The sequence below is a fragment of the Dermochelys coriacea genome, chromosome 5 (genome assembly GCF_009764565.3).
Source record: "Dermochelys coriacea isolate rDerCor1 chromosome 5, rDerCor1.pri.v4, whole genome shotgun sequence".
In the NCBI taxonomy this organism is placed as follows: Eukaryota; Metazoa; Chordata; order Testudines; family Dermochelyidae; genus Dermochelys; species Dermochelys coriacea.
The window spans coordinates 26,799,058-26,819,454 of record NC_050072.1 but is presented as its reverse complement, the minus strand read 5'-3'; the positions used below and the strand labels follow the sequence as shown (position 1 = coordinate 26,819,454).

Sequence of the window (20,397 nt, the reverse complement as noted above, 5' to 3'; positions counted from 1 at the left end):
TTTGTAACCCATGCACACACATTTAATGTATAGATACACATTTAATGCTTGATGACAGTCCAGAGGGGTATTATATCCTGTGTTATATCCAAAGATATCTCCATTAGAATGTTGAAGAAAAGTAAATAATTTTGGGTCTGATTCCCTCCTTTTTATCTGCCCAGTGACTTGAGATGAGAATTTAACTCCAGTCCACCACATGGTAATGAAATGTGTTGCTATATGTCACTAATACCAGTTTCCCTAGCTGTATCCTAGCCTGAATGCTCGTTTTATTTCATCTAGCCTCATTTCAATGTGCAAAGTAAATATTTGTACTGACATTACAGTTCTCTTTGGCTGTATGTGCAATGACAATTCTCTTGCCTTTCTCTTCTTTCATATTCTTAGTTATTGTATGTACTTTTGGTGAGTGACTAGGAATCTAGCTCTCAAGCTGTAGCAGCCTGGCTAATGGTTTTAAAACAGTGATCCCCAAACTGTGGGGCATGCCCCCCTGGAGGCGAGCGATGGGGCCCTGACCAGCCCCCATGGAGGGCGGGGAGGGAGAGCCACCCAGCACTGCTCTGCCCCCAGCTCTACTCTGGCCCTGGCCTCAGCTCCACTCTGTCCATAGCCCCGGCTCTGGCTGCAGCTCTGCTTCTGGCCACTCCTCCATTCCCAGGTCCAACCCCAGACACAGGTTGGGCTCAGCTCCTGGCCCCAGCCCAGCTCTGCCCTCATTTTCTCTCTCTCTCCCGCCAGGCCTCGAGCCCAGCTCCTCCCTCATCCCCAGTTCTGCCCTGAGCTCTGCCTTCAGCCCAAGGTCCTCTGCTGAGCCAATTGTTCAGTAATGGTGGGAGGCATGAACAGATTCCATTACTGATAAAGCAGGGCACGACAGGAAAAGTGTTGGCACCACTGTTTTAAAAGCTCAGTTCCCAAGTGAGATCTGCTTATAAGCAGTGAACATCAAATGATATAAAAAGCCAGACTGATTATATAATTGTTACTAAATTGTATTTAAACATAGAGCTGTAACTTCCAAGCTAAGGGCCAAGATTGATATTTGTTACACTGAATGTCTCTGATCACTAAGTAATAATAGTGATTCTAAATGATTTGGGCACTACCAAATTCATGGTACATTTTGGTCAATTTCATGGTCATAGGATTTTTAAAATCATAAATTTCATGATTTCAGCTATTTAAATCTGAAATGTCACTGTGTTGTAATTGTAGGGGTCTTGACCCAAAAGGCAGTTGTGCAGGGGTCACAAGGTTATCGTAAGGGGGTCGCGGTACTGCTATTCTTACTTCTGCACTGCTGCTTGGAGAGGCACTGCCTTCAGAGCTGGGCAGCTGGAGAGCAGAGGCTGCTGGCCAGGAGCCCAGCTCTGAAGGCAGAGCCGCTGCCAGCAGCAGTACAGAAGTAAGGATAGCATGGTATAGTATTGCCACCTTTAGGTCTGCACTGCTGCCTGCAGAACTGGGCCCTCAGGCAGCAGCTGCCACTGTCTGGCTGCCCAGCTCTGAAGGCAGCAGCACCGAAGTAAGGGTGGGATGGTATGGTATTGCCATCCTTACTTCTGCATTACCACTGGTGGGGCACTGGCTTCAGAGCTGGGCGCCCGGCCAACAGCAGCTGCTCTCTGGCTGTTCAGCTGTGAAGGCAGTGCAGAAGTAAGGGTGGCAATACCACGACCCCCCTAAAATAACCTTGTGACACCCCACCTGCAACTCCCTTTTTGGTTCGGACTCCCAATTTGATAAAAGCTGGTCTCCCCTCCCATGAAATCTGTATAATATAGGGTAAAAGCACAAAGACCACCAAATTTCACGGGGAAAGACCAGATTTCACAGTCCGTGACACATGTTTTCATGGCCATGAATTTGGTAGTGGCCTATAGATAATGTATTCTCAAATCCTGTCATGAGCACAAGGTAGTTAAGACTATAAAGTAGTACATATATTCATTGTAATATGAACATATCCAGTTTGAAAAAGTCTATATTTCATCTAACTAATCTGTATGTCTTGTTACATTTGAACAGAAATTAGATGTTAATGCATGTATTTACATTTTAATTGATTAAAGCTATTTCTATTTCAGACATTCATATAAATGAAGATGTAGGTGATAGGTAAGTATTTTGAAATCACAGATTTTGTTAAATTACATTGCCAACATTGTATTTCTAAAAAGCCTACTGGAAAATGGAGTATCAAACTGGAAATCTTATCTATATAGAAATCTAGGTATATATGTAACGCTTTTCTAGTCAGGCAGTTGTATATACGTAACGTGGATCAGAATAACCTTAACATGCACTAATAGGATATGAATAAACATATTTTATATAAGACACCCTGCAGTCCACTGAAAATTGTTTCTTTTGCACATTTTGAGCATTTAAGAAAGACATTACAAGTGTTTATGCGTAGTTTTTTATGTTACTTCTATGGGCTAATTTTTGCTTTTGGATAAGCACGCACAACTTCCATTGAAATACTCAAATTAAAAGTCAGAATTAACACAATGAAACCATTACAAAGTTATTGAATAAAAATGCAAACCTGCAGGCTGTAGTTCTGTATTGAAGAGGTATTTATCCGTTGACTAAAAATGGATTGGTGTGTATCACACCTAGAATATTGTTCTGTGTAACTCTAACAATACACATGTAGAAATATGGGCAACTCAATAGACAAGAGTATGGGTAACTCACTCTTGAATAAGGAGAATATTCTTGCCCATCTGAGCTCAAAAGTGAAGATTTTAAGATATTTTAATTTTAATTTTTCTTGGAAATATATTCCTTTTTTAGTAACGACATTATTTTTTCCTTAATTTGAGTTTTATAGACAAACCCCTGAAAATTACTGGACTGAGTGGTATTACTGATGTTATTGATGATCTTGTAACAGAGGGTGGCGTTTCCACTACAGAACCAAGCATTACAAAAACACAGGCTAGAAAAATCTCCAGGTAATAATATAGCAGTCGTCTTTATTTCTGCTTTGTATGGAGTTACGGCCGCTACCATATTAATTAATGTAAATTAAATTGTTTAAATTCACTAGTGTATAAAACTCTAATTAATAAAACAAGCAGCTTGTTGGTTAAAACTAGCTTGATTAAATAAATACTTTATAAATGTCATTCTCTTAAATTTAAGCCTACAAAACACCCCCACACATGCTTAACTTTAAGTATGAGTGCACTTCCATTGACTTCAGTGGCACTAATATTCAAACAGTGAATAGAATCTACTTAGCCTGCACAAAATATATGTTTAACAGTGGAGATATAAATTTCCATAAGGAACAAATTATTTTGGTGAAAAATTTCATAAGTGTCCACTAGCTCTTTAAGAGATTTTCAGAATGGCCAAAAGGGACCATTATGATCTGTTTCTGACACCTTGTGTAACACAGGCCATAGAACTTCACTTAGTCATTTTTTCAATAATTCAGTAATCAAGTCCAATCATTTGTGGTTAAACTAGCGCAAATCTTTTAGAAAGAAATCGAATCTTGATTTGAAGGTATCCGTTTTATTTGGTTCAGTCTGGAAGTGCTCAACTTGAGGCCTTATTTTTACAGGTGCTGAATACCAATAACTTCTGTTGACTGCATTTGGAGCTACAGGTGCTTGATGCCTCTGAAAATCAGGTCCTAAATGTCTTAAAATGAGAGACCTGAAAAAATGAGGCACGCAAATTAGAGGCCACATTTGAAAAAAATAGTTTTAGGACTTGTCTATAGGGGGACATCCAGGAAAATTAATCTGAATTAACCAGAGGTGTGCATTTAAAGTGGATTAGTTACACTAGGGATAGTCGACAGGCAGACTCTGGGCCAAATCTAAACAGCCAGACGCTTTTCAATGGACCACAAAGGTAAAACGGGCGGAAGCGAGCCAGGACTGGAGCCATGCCCACGCCCCACTGCAGGACCCACTCGGGGGAATGAGGCTGAGGTGGGGGATGACTTCTTCAAGTGCTTAGAATCATAGAATCATAGAATATCAGGGTTGGAAGGGACCCCAGAAGGTCATCTAGTCCAACCCCCTGCTCAAAGCAGGACCAAGTCCCAGTTAAATCATCCTAGCCAGGGCTTTGTCAAGCCTGACCTTAAAAACCTCCAAGGAAGGAGATTCTACCACCTCCCTAGGCAACGCATTCCAGTGTTTCACCACCCTCTTAGTGAAAAAGTTTTTCCTAATATCCAATCTAAACCTCCCCCATTGCAACTTGAGACCATTACTCCTCGTTCTGTCATCTGCTACCATTGAGAACAGTCTAGAGCCATCCTCTTTGAAACCCCCTTTCAGGTAGTTGAAAGCAGCTATCAAATCCCCCCTCATTCTTCTCTTCTGCAGACTAAACAATCCCAGCTCCCTCAGCCTCTCCTCGTAAGTCATGTGCTCTAGACCCCTAATCATTTTTGTTGCCCTTCGCTGTACTCTTTCCAATTTATCCACATCCTTCTTGTAGTGTGGGGCCCAAAACTGGACACAGTACTCCAGATGAGGCCTCACCAGTGTCGAATAGAGGGGAACGATCACGTCCCTCGATCTGCTCGCTATGCCCCTACTTATACATCCCAAAATGCCATTGGCCTTCTTGGCAACAAGGGCACACTGCTGACTCATATCCAGCTTCTCGTCAACTGTCACCCCTAGGTCCTTTTCCGCAGAACTGCTGCTGAGCCATTCGGTCCCTAGTCTGTAGCGGTGCATTGGATTCTTCCATCCTAAGTGCAGGACCCTGCACTTATCCTTATTGAACCTCATTAGATTTCTTTTGGCCCAATCTTCCAATTTGTCTAGGTCCTTCTGTATCCTATCCCTCCCCTCCAGCGTATCTACCACTCCTCCCAGTTTAGTATCATCCGCTTGTTCATGTCAATTCCAATCAGGTGTATGCGTGCATGGCAGCCGGAAGATTTTTCCCATAACAGAATCCTTCAGGTCAGCCTGGATGCTTTCTGGAGTCATGCCTTTCTAGGGCTCAGTACAGAGCCCTGCCGACCCATCACCCCCTCAGTTCTTTCTTACTGCCAGTGATGGTTAGCTGGAACATTCCATAGCTCTTGCCTTGATAAACGCCATTCACAGTGTCCGTTGTATATAGTTCTTCATACTGTTAGTTAGCATTAGTTATTAGTACTTGTAGTGTAGTTATTTTTAGTGGTTAGGTTTTCTTTGAGGATTCCCCCCACCCGCAATGCTCCCAGTCCCATGGTATGCCTTGGTCCCCAGGCTTTAAAACTTGTGAGGCCTGTGGCAAATGCATGCCTAAAAGTGACCTGCGCTCCTCATGCTTAAGGTGCTTAGGGGAGAGTCACCAGAAAGACAAGTGAAGGCTCTGTCGTGGGTTTCACCCTAGGACTTGGAAAGACCGAGACCAACGTCTTAAAGTCCTTTTTTTTTTTTTATGGAGGCCACGCTCCGGCCCCAGTCAGACCCCAGACTGGGGGATCCTGCGCCTAGCACCTCCTCCTTCTTAGTGCGGAACGCTCCGGCACCACCAACAGGGGAACTGGTGCTGAAAAAGGACTTGCAAGACTCTTGACACTGTCACAGTTCCTCCCACGTATAGGCTGTGGGCAGGAACTGGTCACAATTGCTGGTCCCACAAAAGAAAAGGAGGCCGGAGAGGGGCCACTCTCCCTCAGCCAAGACCAAGGAACCAGCCACTGTGAGATCCCAGTCAGCCACACCACCTCGGCCCCTTCGCCTGCCAGAGTTGCATCGACTCCTGCCCCAGTGGTGATGCAGTTGAGTCCAGACCCTGCCTGCTCACCGGGCCCATGGAGTCCACAGCTGCAGCTCCTGTAGACTCCGGAGGCATTCTGGGTGGCCCATGACTTGTTGCGCCTTACGACGCCGTTTTTCCCTCCCAGGAGAAATGAATCACTGGCACCATCCTGTCCCTTAGTACCATCAAGGGGAAAGCCTGCTATGATGTCGTGGTGCTCACCATCCTCAGAGCACCCCTCAGCACCAACAGCCCCGTTTTGGGAGCCACGCAGGTCCCCTAGTCCATGTTGTGAACTGTCGGTGCCTCGCAGTACAGCACCTCCGTGGCCCTCTTTCTCGGAGAACTCTGTCGGAGTCTGACTCCGTTCTCTCTGACAGGAGTAGGAGTTCGAGGTCATGGTGGGATCATCATGCTTACCCGGCGCTGTGGCTGGCGCAGTGGCAACACCTGACACAGTGGCCATTCTGGACACGCTAGGCCTTCCACCAAAGCCAAGCGCAAAGCCAAGGGTCTCATTCCAGAGTGGCATCGGTAGCTTCAGCTAACTTTATACCAATTCCGGCTCTGTCGGCGCCAGCAGTATCAGGAGTGGCTCCAGCACTTTTCGATGCCAGGTTACCACCACTCATGGCACTGACCAGCTTCCACGGTACCACCGCCTATTATAATGATGTCGTCGGCATCAGCACTGTCACCAGTACCATTGGCACTGGCAGTCCTGACTCCGGCACAGACTCTTCTGTCACCAACAGTCTTCTGTAGTCATGGCACTGAAGGTCATGGCAACTGTTGGGGCTTGACCGCAACACCCCGGGAACCCCAGGCGCCATGAGACCTCCCTGGGCGCAGAGGGAACGGAGCAGCCACTCCTTCCGGGGCTTTCTTCCTCGCCAGAAGAGGCAGTGCCGGGCACTTCTGTAGCCCCAGCTCTGGAAGACAAGAAGGTTCTGCAGCAATTGCTGCAGCAGGTTGCCCAGGGCCTGGGCATCCAGGTTGAGGAGGTTGTGGAGGATGCTGATCCCATGGTGGATATTCTTGTCCCCTCTGGGCCTGCACACGTTGCCCTGCCCCTCATAAAAACCATTTCTGACACCACAAAGACTTTGTGGCAGACCCTAACCTCATTGTCCCCCCTGGGCTAAACGAAATGAAAGATGCTATTTTGTGCCATCGACAGGCTACGAGCACTTGTATACCCATCCTCCTCCAGATTCCCTGGTGGTGGATGCTGCCAACAAGCATGAATGCCAGGGCTACCAGGGACCCTCCCCAAAGAACTGGGAGGCAAAAAGACTTGACCTCTTCAGGAGAAAGGTGTACTTGATCGGCAGCTTGCAGCTCCATATTTCGAACCAGCAGGCCATTGTAAGCAGATATTCCTCTAATACTTGCGGAGCAATGGCTAAGTTTGTGGAGCTGCTGCCGCAGGAATTGCCATGCCAAGTTTTTGGCTGGTGAAGGAGGGCAAGTTTATTTCTCAAGCCTCGCTGCAGGCCGCTCTGGACGGGGCAGTTGTGGCTACTCGGGTTATGGCCACGGGGGGTTGCCATGACAAGGAGCTCCTGGCTACAGGTCTCTGGTCTGCCATATGAAGTCCAGCAGACTATCCAAGACCTCTCCTTGGAGGGCTCAGCTTTCTTTTAGGAGAAAACAAAAGTCTGCATAGCCTAAAAGACTCAATAGCCACTCTCAAGTCGCTGGGCCTCCACACTCTTTCCATGCCGCAGAAGCACTTCAGGCCTCAACCACCTCCTCGGTTTTACGAACCGCAGAACCAACAGGACAGTTCCCAGAGGAGGAACAGGAGCAGCAGAAAGAGACCACACCCGTCCTGAGGTCAGGAATTTGGTCAAACTAAGCTATCTTCGGGTCAGAAGCAGGCCTTTTGAAGGCACGCTTGAGGATGGCACACCAGTATACAGGATCCAGTCTGCCTTCCCTTCTTGTCCCGACTATCCCCTTTCTACCCAGCTTGGTCCCGTATCACATTGGACCGATGGGTGCTTTGAACAGTAGAAAGGGGATACTCCCTTCAATTCTCTGCCCTCTCTCCCCTCCACCCCCTTTCCCTGTTCCTCTTCAGGGACCCTTCTCACAAGCAACTCCTTATACAGGAGGTTCACTTGCTGCTATCATTGGGAGCAATGGAGGAGGTTCCTCAGGAGGTGAAGGTCAAGGGCTTCTATTCCTGGTATTTTCTAGTACCAAAAGCGGGCTCAGGTCTATCCTAGAGAGCTCAACAGGTTCATGAAGAAACTCAAGTTCTGCATGGTCTCTTTGGCCTCCATTATCCCTTCTCTGGATCCAGGGGACTGGTAGGCTGCCTTCGACTTGAAGGATGCATACTTTCATATAGCAATTACACTGTCCCACAGAAGGTACCTCAGGTTTGTGGTGAACAACCACCACTATCCGTTCACAGTCCTCCCGTTCAGCCTGTCAGTGGTTCCTCGAGTGTTTACCAAGTGTATGGCAGTCGTAGTCGCGTTCCTGCACAGGGACAGGTACAGGTGTTCCCGTACCTTGATGACTGGCTGATCAAGGGCTGCTCCAGGGCCCAAGTGGAGGCACAATTCGACTTCATAAAAATGATGTTCGACAAGCTGGGCCTTCTCCTGAATGTGGTGAAATCTACGCTGTCCCTGGTTCAGTGGATAGAATTTATAGGGTTGGTACTGCATTCAACACAGGCCAGGGCATACCTCCCAGAAGCGAGGTTCTAGGCCCTGGGCAATATCATTTGAAGTCTCAGGCGGTTCCCCACCACCACATTAAAGAAATGGCCTGAAACTCCTGGGACACATTGCCGCTTGTACCTATGTGGTCCAACATGCCTGGCTCAGACTCCAGCTGCTCCAGTCATGGCAGCCTCAATGTATTGGCCGGTTCGGGACAGTTTGGACAGGGTCGTAACTTGGCCTTGCCTGGTCCTCGACTCCCTCCTGTCGTGGCTCGACCTGCAGATAGCGGTGTGCAGCGGTCCCCTTCAACAGTCCTCATCCATCCACCTTGCTAGTGGGGGCCTTGGGCTGGGGAGCACATCTGGGAGACCTTAGAACACAAGGCCTCTGGTCTCAGGCGGAACTCGCTCTCCACGTTGTCAGAGAGCTGAGCATGGTCCACCTAGCATGCCAGACTTTCCGAGCCCACTTGACCAGGAGATGTGTATCAATTATGACAGACAACACCATGGCAATGTTTTATATCCACAAAAACATACTCCTTTCCCCTGTGCCAGGAAGCCGTCAGGATTTGTGACTTTTGTGTAGAGCATTCAATACATCTTCAAGCATTGTACCTCCCTGGAGTACATAACGAGTTGGCGGACTATCTCAGCAGGTCATTCCACGGCCGTGAAAGATCCCTATGCCTGGATGTCGCAAACTTCATCTTCCAATGGTGGGGCTTTCCCCCGATAGACCTGTTTGCTACATGACACAACAGGAAGAGCCAGCAGTTTTGCTCCTTCCTGAATCACAGCCCAGGCTCCATAGCGGACGTGTTCCTCTTCCCTTGGGTAGGTCATCTCCTATACGCATTCCCGCATATCCCTCTCATTCACAAGGTGCTCCTCAATGGAGGGAAGAAGCTTCGGTGATGTTGACAGCTCCAGCCTGGCCCTGCCAACACTGGTACACATCTCTCCTGGAGATGTCTGTGGAAGCCCCAGTCATCTTGCCTCTCTTCCTGGACTTAATAACTCAGGATCATGGCCATCTCCAGCACCTGAACCTCGAGTCATTGCACCTTATAGCATGGAAGCTCCATGGCTGAATCCGATGGAGCTCTCCTGTTAGGACCTGGTTAGACAAGTTCTCCTTGGCAGTAGGAAACCTTCCACTAGGGCTACCTATCTGGCCAAATGGAAGAGATTTTCATTCTGGTCGGAGCAACACTGTCCACTTCCGACGCTCGCCTCTATACTACTTATACTGGACTACCTTCTCCCTCTTAACCATCAGGGGCTGTCCATGTCATCAATAAAGGTTCACTTGGCTGTCATCTCTGCCTTCCATCCAGGTGCGGAGGGCCAGTCAGTCTTTGCCAACCCTATGGTCAGCTCTTTCTTGAAAGGTCTCAACAGGCTATACTCACACGTCTGACAACCAATCCTGACTTGGGACCTTAATCTGATTATTTCCAAACTGACGGGGACACCCTTCAAACAGCTGGCGACTTGCTCTCTGCTCTACATCTCATACAAGATGGTGTTTCTGGTAGTGATAACCTCAGCCAAGACGGTGTCTGAGCTCAAGGTCTTAACATCAGAGCCCCCATACAGGGTGTTCCATAGGATAAGGTTCAGCTCACACCACACCCAGCTTTCCTCCCAAAGGTTGTCTCCCAATTTCACATCAACCAGGACATCTTCCTCCCAGTGTTCTAGCCTAAGCCGTACTCAAGTGGCAGGGAACAGAGGCCTCACTTATTGGACGTTCTCAGAGCTCTAGTCTTTTACATCGAGAGAATGAAACTGTTCCAGAAGTCAATCCAACTGTTTGTGGCTGTGGCAGACAGGATGAATGGGCTTCCAGTCTCCTCTCAACGAATTTCATCATGGATCATGTCCTGCATCTGAGAATGCTAAAATCTGGCAGAGGTGCCTGCCCCTTCTCTCACAGTGCACTCCACCAGGGTGCAGGCTTCTTCAGCAGTGTTCCTGGCACAGGTTCCGACCCTGGAAATATGCAGAGCAGCAACATGGTTCTCAATACATACCTTTACATCGCATTATGCCATCGCCCAGCAGGCCTGAGACATCATGACCTTTGATAGAGCGGTGCTCCAGTCAGTGAACATCTGAACTCTCACACCTTCTCTGGAACTTGGGCATGGGAGTCACCTGATTGGAATTGACATGAACAAGCACTCAAAGAAAGAATGGTTACTCACCTTCTCGTAACTGTTGTTCTGCATAGAATCACAGAATATCAGGGTTGGAAGGGACCTCAGGAGGTCATCTAGTCCAATCCCCTGCTTAAAGCAGGACCAATCCCCAACTAAATCGGCCCAGCCAGGGCTTTGTCAAGCCTGACCGTAAAAACCTCTAAGGAAGGAGATTCCACCCCCTCCCTAGGTAACACATTCTAATGTTTCACCACCCTCCTAGGCAACAATGGCACACTGTTGACTCAAAGATTCCATTCCAATACCCACCCTCCTACCCCTCTGTAGCCAGCAAAAAGGAACTGAGGGAGTGGCGGGTCGGCAGGGCTCTATACTGAGCACCATGAAGGTTCAACTCCAGGGGGATGCTGCTAGGGGAAAAATCTTCTGGCTGCTGTGCATGTGTGCACATGCCCCTGATTGGAATGGATATGAACAATACATCTCGAAGAACAGTTACAAGAAGGTGAGTAATCGTTCTTTCAGGAACTGCTTGGGGGCAAGCAGCTGGGCTGGGCTGCGGGGTATCGCCAGGCAGCTGATTGGGCAGGGGAGAGGATGGTGAGGGAGAGACAGACAGCCTAATGTATTGGCCTCTGCAACACCCCAGCCTCTCTAATCAGGAAGTGATGGGTTGTGACTTGCACACTGTGCAGCCCCATCAGAGGGCAGTTCTGTTGGGGCACTAATTCAAACTCTTTTCATGTTTCCCTGGAGATGGTGGTGCTGGCTGGGCTATGTAGCCCGTAACTCATGGGCCCTGGGCCCTGTACCCTGTCAGGCAACCCAGTAGGGTTTCCAACCCTCCAGGATTCTCCTGGAGTCTCCAGGAATTTAAGATTAATTTTTAATTAAAGACTATGTTATGAGATGAAACCTCTCCAGGAATATGTCCAGCCAAAATTGGCAACCCTACAACCTGGCTGGTAAATGCCCAACCGAGTCTCGTAGCATCTGCTTGTGCTGGGGCACCGATCGCTGCACACCTCCCACCACCCTCTGGGTATATTAAACAGCATTGTATGTGTTTGTTGAACAGGGACACTTGCGGTGTGAAAAATGTTTCTCTGGCATCTGGACCTTTATTGTACAAGAAATTTGGACTTTGACAGAAATTAATTAGCTTCCCTGAGTTAAACCACAGTGAGCCCCTGTGTGTACATCCCCATTCAGAAATAAAGTGACCTTAACTCAGTTAATATTAATTCACTTCCAGAGTGAATTAACCTAAATCAAATTAAGGCCACTTCAATTCTGAATAACAGTTTTCAGACAGGAATTAAATGCTATTTAACTAATCCACTTCAAATTGACACCTTTAGTTAATTTGGATTAATTTTCCTGGATGTCCTCATGTAGACAAGCCTTTAGTTTCTCTTAGTCAGTTTTTCTGTTTATAAAATGGAGATGATGCTTATCTACCTACTTACCTTAAAGAGGTACTGCAAGGATTATTTATTTAGTCTATTTCTAAAGCACTTGGAAGACAAACTGCTGTATAAATCCTAAGTAATGTTACTAATATTTATTATTGGCTATTACACTATCATTAAAAGATTCTAAAAGGTATTCACTTACTAAAGAGAATCTTAGTAAAATTTTATGATGAGCATCTTAAATTAACATTTCCAATTGTTCTACAAAGGATTCCATTAAGATTATATTGTTAAATATAAAAAACCCTTTTCCTCTATTTAAAACAATCTTTTCAATCTTAGCCAAATGTTTTTGTTTAAGTGACTTTGCATAGTGGAATGGGAAAAGATAGATGATGGTATCTATCTAATCTAGTTCTCTAGGTTCTTATACCATACTATATATTTAAAGAATACTTAAATTCTTCTCTTTTTATCTTTTCCCACCTTTGTACCAAGAACAATTTTTTATTTAAAGCTTTGATTCCAGAGCATTATTGGTATGTAGCCTAAACACACAATCAAAAAGAAAGGATACCTTTCAGAAAATCCCGTGAAAAATATTTGCATGCCAGAATTTCTAGTAAGTTACACTTTATATAATAAATTGCTATTTCAGTTGATCATTATTTAGGCTTTTTGTGTCTGAATTTTAGTAATCATTGTATATCTGTGTTTTCATATAACCCTCATCACTATAGTTTAAAGGACATATACTGAATTGTTTCACGCTTATACCTGTCCTCAGAATCCATGATACTGCTGCTGGACATTCTCCAAAAACAGAGAGCGAGAGAAAAGAGATACAAGCATGGATGAAAAGAAAAAGGAAAGAAAGACTGGCAGAATATCTTAAAAAACTGGATGAACAAAGAGAGAGAGAATATAATCCATTTAATTTGAGAAATAATATGGTAAGATTACTGGGTGTCTGGAATAGTCAGTGTTGCATAAATATAAGTTAGCGTGGCAAAAATATGAATTTCTTTTCATGGATTGGTATAAACCAGGGGTGGCCAACCTGTGGCTCCAGAGCCACATGCGGCTCTTCAGAAGTTAACATGCGGCTCCTTGCATAGGCACCGACTCCGGGGCAGGAGCTACAGGCACCAACTTTCCAATGTGCCGGGGGTGCTCACTATTCAACCCCTGGCTCTGCCACAGGCCCTGCCGCCACACCACCCCTTCCCGCCCCCTCCCTTCAGTCTGCAGTGCCCTCCCTCCTCCCCAGAGCCTCCTGCATGCCATGAAACATCTGATTGGGAGGTGCGGGGAGGAAGGGGGAGGTGCTGATTGGCGGGGCTGCTAGTGGGTGGGAGGCGCTGGGACCGGGGTCGGGGGGGTGATGGGGAGCTGCCAACATATTACTGTGGCTCTTTGGCAACGTACATTGGTAAATTCTGGCTCCTTCTCAGGCTTAGGTTGGCCACCCCTGGTATAAACTAAGGCTGAGTTGGGTAGTGCAAGTTTGGAGTGATGGTTAATAATCGGTGATTATTTGGAAAACTAATTGGATAACTGTGTGTTTACAAAATTTCCTGCATTTAGGTTGTTGGACTGTTGAATTTTGAGGATGATGATGATGATTTGAGAAAGATGATGTATACCACCCTCGTTGTGTCAAGGGTGGTAGGTAGGTAGTTGAAACTAGTAAGCGATAGGATGTTTCTAACTGTTCCTCTCACTCTTCCTTGTTGTTGGAGGTGACTAAGGTCAGAGGCAAATGTGCTATTCTCAAGATACGTCACCCCCTGACTACAATGGAAGAGGCTGTGATATCTTTAGATGAAAAGTTTCTTTTAAATTTCATTAGGAGATACCTGTCTTTCAAGAGCAGTAAAAGTTTGTTGTTAGGAGGGCCTGAACCTTTATTAATTCTGCCCTCAAAGGGAAGGAAGACTGATTTAAAAATCTGAGCTCTTACATGTGAGGCCAGTCAGATCTTGACATCCTTTAAATGGTGGTGATATGGCAGTAATGGAAACTGTCCTGGACAGGGAAGCATTCAGACATGCATGGCTACATTCAGTTTTACACAGAGATTCAGTAGAAACTTGATGACTGGCATGTGTTATAAGGAACCTTTCCCATCAAAAGATGAAGGGGTGTGTCACAGAGACTCAGACAACTCACTGTTCAGTTTGAAATCATAAGTACTCAGTACATTCATAATCCGGGTTCTTGGCTTCCCTCCTGGCAGAAACCAAAAGATTCCAAGTCCCCAACCGCAAGCAGTATAAAACCTAGAAGATTTAGAAGGAGATTCCACCACCTCCCTAGGTTACCCATTCCAGTGCTTTCCCACCCTCCTAATGAAATTTTTTTTTCCTAATATCCAACCTAAATCTCCCCCACTGCAACTTGAGACCACCTTGTTCTGTCATCTGGTACCACTGAGAACAGTCTAGATCTATCCCCTTTGGAACCCCCTTTCAGGTAGTTGAAAGCAGCTATCAAATCTCCCCACATTCTTCTCTTTTGCAGACTTAGTAATCCTAGTTCCCTCAGGCTCTCCTCATAAATCATGTGCTCCAGCCCTCTAATAATTTTTGTTGGCCTCTGCCAGACTCTCCAATTTTTCCACATCCTTCTTGTAGTGTGGGGCCCAAAACTGGACACAGTACTCCAGATGAGGCCTCACCAATGTCTAATAGAGGGGAACGATCATGTCCCTCGATCTGCTGGCAATGCCCCTACTTATACAGCCCAAAATGCGGTGAGCCTTCTTGGCAACAAGGGACACTGTTGACTCATATCCAACTTCTCGTCCACCGTAACCTCTAGGTCCTTTTCTGCAGAACTGCCGCCTAGCCGCTTGGTCCCTAGTCTGTAGCAGTGCATGGGATTCTTCCGTCCTAGGTGCAGGACTCTGCATTTGTCCTTGCTGAACCTCATCAAATTCATTTTGGACCAATCCTCTAATTTGTCTGGGTCCCTCTGTCTCCTGTCCCTACCCTCCAGCATATCTACCACTCCTCCCAGTTTAGTGTCATCTGCAAACTTGCTGTGGGTGCAATCCACGCCATCCTCCAGATCATTAATGAAGATATTGGAGAAAACCGGCCCTGGGACTGACTTTGGGGCACTCCACTTGATACCGGCTGTCAACTAGACACGGAGCCATTGATCACTATCTACTGAGCCCGATGATCTAGCCAGCTTTCTACCCACCTTATAGTCCATTCATCCAGCCCATACTACTTTAACTTGCTGGCAAGAATGAACAATGCAAGCCTCATATTAATTAGTTTACTACTTCGTCAAAGGATAGTGGACATGCACCAGCCCTTGTAATCTGAGCAGATTCCCCAAGCATTTTGGACAAATTTACTTTAATATTTTATTCTTATGAGTAAGTTTATTAACTACAGAAAGATAAATTTTAAATGATTGTAAATGGTAGGCATAAAGGTTAGAGATAGTTCCTGAAGAAAATAAAAAGTAAATGCATTCTAAATCCTAAGCTTTCAGACTAAACAAGATTTGAATCAAACAGCTTTTCTAACCCCACTGGATGTTGAAGGTAGGTTACAATTAATACACAGGCTGAATTTCCTTCTCAGCTTGGGATCAGTGTTTCTTCAATTCAAAGTCTTTGTCTTCCCAGTGTTCTTTTTGCCTTCAATGTAGCTAGGGGAGGAGAGAGGTGGTCTCATGATGCTACTGTCAGGTTTAAGTTCCAAGGAAGAATTGGGTTGCGAACTTATGTGTAGAGCCTTTCCAACCCTCTGAAGAACTTGTTTGTTATCTCATGGGCGAAGACCGATCTGCCTTCGATTGGAGGGTGGAATGCTGAGATGGCTGCCAGTGGACCTTGAGTGGTGATGATGATAGACTTCGGTACTTCAGACCAAGTAAATAGTCTAAGATTGACTGCAGAGAAGCTTGAGTCAGGCAAAGACTCCACTCGGCTGCCCAGCAAGAGAAATGTTTCCACTGGGCCAGGTAGGTAGCTCTGGTAGAGGGTTTCCTGCTACCTAGCAAGACCGGTTGGATTTGTTCCGAGCAGGCCCTCTTGTCCAGATGTAGCCATGCAGCAGCCATGCTGTCAGGTGCAGGGAGGCAAGCTTTGGATGAAGAAGCTGTCCGCAATCTTGTGAGATTAGGTTCAACCTGAGTGGGCGCATCCACGGGGCTGCCACTGCAAGATCAAGAAGCATGCAGAACCAATATTGATGTGGCCATGCTGGAGCAATTACAGTAACTCTTCCCTTGTCTCCTTTGATCTTCAGGAGGACCTTGTGAATCATGAGAATCAGAAGGGAAGGTGTCTAGCAGGTTGTTCTTTCGTGATAGCAGGAAGGCATCAGACAAGGAGCCCTGGCCTTGACCGAGCCTCAAACAAAACCAGGAGGTGCTCTCTGCAGTGCTCTCAAGCGTGCTCTCTGCAGTGGTGAACAGGTCTACCTGGAGAGTCACCCACGTCTGGAAGATGAGGCCGGCAACCTTCAGGTGGAGAGACCACTCGTGGTGAGAGGAAAAGGACCTGCTGAGGTGATATGCTAACCTATTCCAGACCCCAAGGAGATGCGATGCTTCCAGGTGAATGGACTGCTTCACGCCAAACTCCCAGAGTCTGAGGACTTCCTGGAAAAGGATCCTGGAGCTAGCTCCTCCTTGCTTGTTGACATAGAAAACTGCCGCTATGGTGTTCGTCAAGACCTGCACTGACTTTCCTGAGTGTTGTGGAAGGAACACCTTGGAGGCCATGTGTATCACCCTGAGTTTTTACATTTTTATGCCTTGATAGCTCTCTGCGACCAGAGACCTTGGATCTTGATGTTGCCAATGTGGGCACCCCGCCCCTGATCTGACGCCAAAGTCATCATGAGCTGTGGGGTTGCAAAGGGTACCCCGGTCAGCACTAAGTCTGAATCTAACCACCACATCAGGGATGCCAGAACTGGCGATTGAATGGTTAGAATCAAGTCTAAATGGTGTCTGCTCAGAGAGTAGTCCTATGTGAGCCACATTTGAAGTGGCCTGAAGTATAGTCAAGCGTGCTGCATGACATAGGTACATGCCACCAGATTGACCTAGAAGCTGTATACACACATAGTTAGCTGAGACCTCGGTAATTAGGTCCTCCATAGCTGTGAACCTGGACTCTGGAAGAAAGGCCCAGGCCTGAGATGCATTGAATTCTGCCTATAAATTCTATTTTCTGCACCCGGACTAATGTTGCCCTTTGTTCCTTTTATTAAGAGTTCCTTAGCCAGACAGATGACTTGAATGATGTTGATACTATGCTGAACCTGAGCCCGCAATCGGTCTCTTATCAACCAATCGTCTACATATGGCTAAATCTGTATACCTCAACATCTGAGAGAGGCTGCAACTAACGCCATGCACTTCGGGAAAACTCGACAGGCCAAAGGGAAGCGCTGTAAATTGGTTGTGGTTCTGACCCATCATGAATCTGAGGAATCTCCTGTGTTCACGGAAAATGAAGATGTGGAAATACATGTCCTTCAAATCGAGGGTGGTGTACCAGTTCCCTGGAGTCAGGGAGGGGTTGATGTAGGTCCATTTGGAGACCATTTGGAACCTCAGCTTCTTGAGATATTTGTTGAGGTGTTGCAGGTCTAGGATGGTCCAGAGGCCCCCTTTCTCCTTGGGAATCAAAGGAAACCCCTCTTCCCTCTCAGTTCTGAGGAACTATTTCCACAGCCCCTGCCCGCAGGAGGGTTTGCACCTCTTGGACGAGAAGTTGCTTGTGAGACGGGTCTCTGAAAAGGAACGGGGAGCGGGGGCGAGGTGGAGTGATAGACAGAAACTAAAGGGTGTGCCCCTTTGCTATGGTACTGAAAAATGGTCCAATGTGATTGATGACCCTGTAGGGAGGTAGGACGTAAGCCAGTCTGAAAAAAAAAACGGGACAATGGATCCAGAAAAATGACTGGTAAGTCATCCTCAAGTAGGCCTGCCTGTTTCCACTTGTGAACTGGCTAGTGTCCTGCTGGGATGCGGAGGAAGAAGGTTGGCCCTAATGGTGTATGTAACCTTTTCCTTTCCTCCTGTAAGGCTCATGTCTGGGGGACCCCTGAGAACCTGGGCGGCAGCAGTGATATGATGTGTTTTCCTCAAGGCTGATGATATATAAAGGCCTAAGGATCACAGCGTAGCCCTAGAGTTCTTGAGATCATTCAGTTTGGGGTCTGTTTGCTCAGAAAACAGTGCAGCTCCCTCAAAAGGGAGCTCTTGTACCAACTGCTGAATCTCATGAGAGAACCCCAAAGATTGCAACGAAGAGCTGTGTCTCATCACCACTGCTGACACCATTGTCCTGGCTGCTGAGTCTGTCACATCTAAGGCAGACTGGAGAGAGGTCCTGATCCCTGCCTTCCCTTTGTCTATGATGACCAGAAACTCTTGCCTTGACGCCTGTCAAGGTTCCTTCCCCACTCTGAACTCTAGGGTGCAGATGTGGGGACCTGCATGAAAGACCCCCTAAGTTTATTTTTACCAGCTTAGGTTAAAAACTTCCCCAAGATACAAACTTTGCCTTGTCCTTGAACAGTATGCTGCCACCACCAAGCGTTTTAAACAAAGAACAGGGAAAGAGCCCACTTGGAGATGTCTTCTCCCAAAATATCCCCCCCACCCCCTTTCCTGGGGAAGGCTTGATGATAATCCTCACCAATTTGTACAGGTGAACACAGACCCAAAACGTTGGATCTTAAGGACAATGAAAAATCAATCAGGTTTTTAAAAGAAGAATTTTATTTAAAGAAAAGGTAAAAGAATCTCCTCAGTAAAATCAGGATGGTAAATACTTTACAGGGTAATCAGATTCAAAACATAGAGAATCCCCTCTAGGCAAAACCTTAAGTTACAAAAAGACACAAAAACAGGAATATACATTCCCTCCAGCACAGCTTATTTTACAAGCCATTAAACAAAAGAAAATGGAACGTATTTTCTAGCTAGATTACTTACTAACTTTACAGGAGTTGTAAGGCTGCATTCCTGATCTGTTCCCGGCAAAAGCATCACACAGACAGACCAAACCCTTTGTCCCGTCTTGGTCATTTGGGGTCAGGTGCCAGTTGGGGTTACCATAGCTTCTTAACCTTTTATAGGTGAAAGGGTTTTGCCTCTGGCCAAGAGGGACTTGATAGCACAGTATACAGAAAGGTGGTTACCCATCCCTTTATATTTATGACAACTCCTGAGGCAGGGAGTCCTTAAATTGTGTCATTGAGTCCCAGATATTAAATTCATATCTCCCCAGCAGCTTAGCATCGAGCTGCTTAACATCTTTATTTTTGGGTGTGGCGCTCGTCTGGCCCTGTCTGGCCCACTCATAAGCCACGGAAACTGCCAAGGACCTCAGGGAGGGTGAGAATACATGTACTTGAATCCCTTGGTGGGAACATAATACTTTTTTCTCTGCCCTTTGGGGGCAGACATGATGGGGTCTGGCAGAGTGCCTTCACCAGCTTTACCACCCCCATCATGAACTGGCAAGGCCACTTTTTGGAGGGGCCCACTGCATTCAAAGTATCAAATAGGCTATTTATTGGCTCCTTCAATTCCTCTGCCTCCAGTCCCAGGTTGGCAGCAACTCTTTTAAGTAGCTCCTGGTGAGCACCAAAGTCACCTGGAGGCAGTGGGATCATGGGGCCCATAACCACCTCATCTGGGGATGATGAGAATGCAACCACTACTGGAGGGACTGGCTCTTCCACCTCTCTGGGGGTGGTCTCTACTGAGGGTACTGCTGAGGATTCAGAGCCATGGTCAGCCTGAGTCAGCCTCTAGAACCTGCTTAGGTAGGGCTGCAGCTTATCTTTGGGAGATCGCAGAAGACAGTGGCTGAGAGAATGGTCCGGGTAATGCTGGGAACCACGCCGGGTTCCAATATTGCCATTGAAGTGCCCAGTGCCCTGGAGGCCAAACTCCCATAGATAGTCCTGCACTGAAATCCAGTGCATAGGCAGGATGACATTGCCTCTTTTGTGGGGGAGCTGACTCGCCTCCAGAGCTCGAAGAAGATGACTCCATTCCAAAGGCCGAGGAAGGGCCGTTGTCTCTTTCTCCTGCTGGCCATGGTGAGCTCAGGGAGCAGTCCCAAGGTGCTGGGGAATGATGTCAAGGGTAAAGTGAGTGGCTTCCTTTCACTGGAGACCGACTCCGGGATACTGGCAACTGGTGCTGGGTAGATGGACATCGGTGTCTCGACATCAGAGACCATCATGGAATAGATATGAGCAAATACTCAAAGAAGAATAATTTACATTTAATACTGTTCACAATGTTTGTGGATATATTTGGAATATTGAATAATTTTTAAAACAAAAGCTATTGGCTATTAATAGGCCGTGGGTTTAAAACAAACAAAAGG

General features: G+C 46.6%; 1 protein-coding gene across 15 annotated transcripts in view; it reads left to right on the top strand.

The window, feature by feature from the left end:
* Positions 1-20,397, top strand: part of CPLANE1 (ciliogenesis and planar polarity effector 1) — a 193,163-nt gene that overhangs the window by 159,811 nt on the left and 12,955 nt on the right. For 14 of the 15 annotated variants that reach the window (XM_038401861.2, XM_038401863.2, XM_043514513.1 and 11 more), the window contains 3 exons: positions 2,094-2,124; positions 2,838-2,969; positions 12,799-12,964. In XM_038401861.2, coding sequence (XP_038257789.1) covers positions 2,094-2,124; positions 2,838-2,969; positions 12,799-12,964 — 329 coding nt within the window. Of the gene's footprint in view, positions 1-2,093; positions 2,125-2,837; positions 2,970-12,798; positions 12,965-20,397 lie in introns of those variants that run through there. The other variant, XR_005292954.2, reaches the window with a different exon arrangement.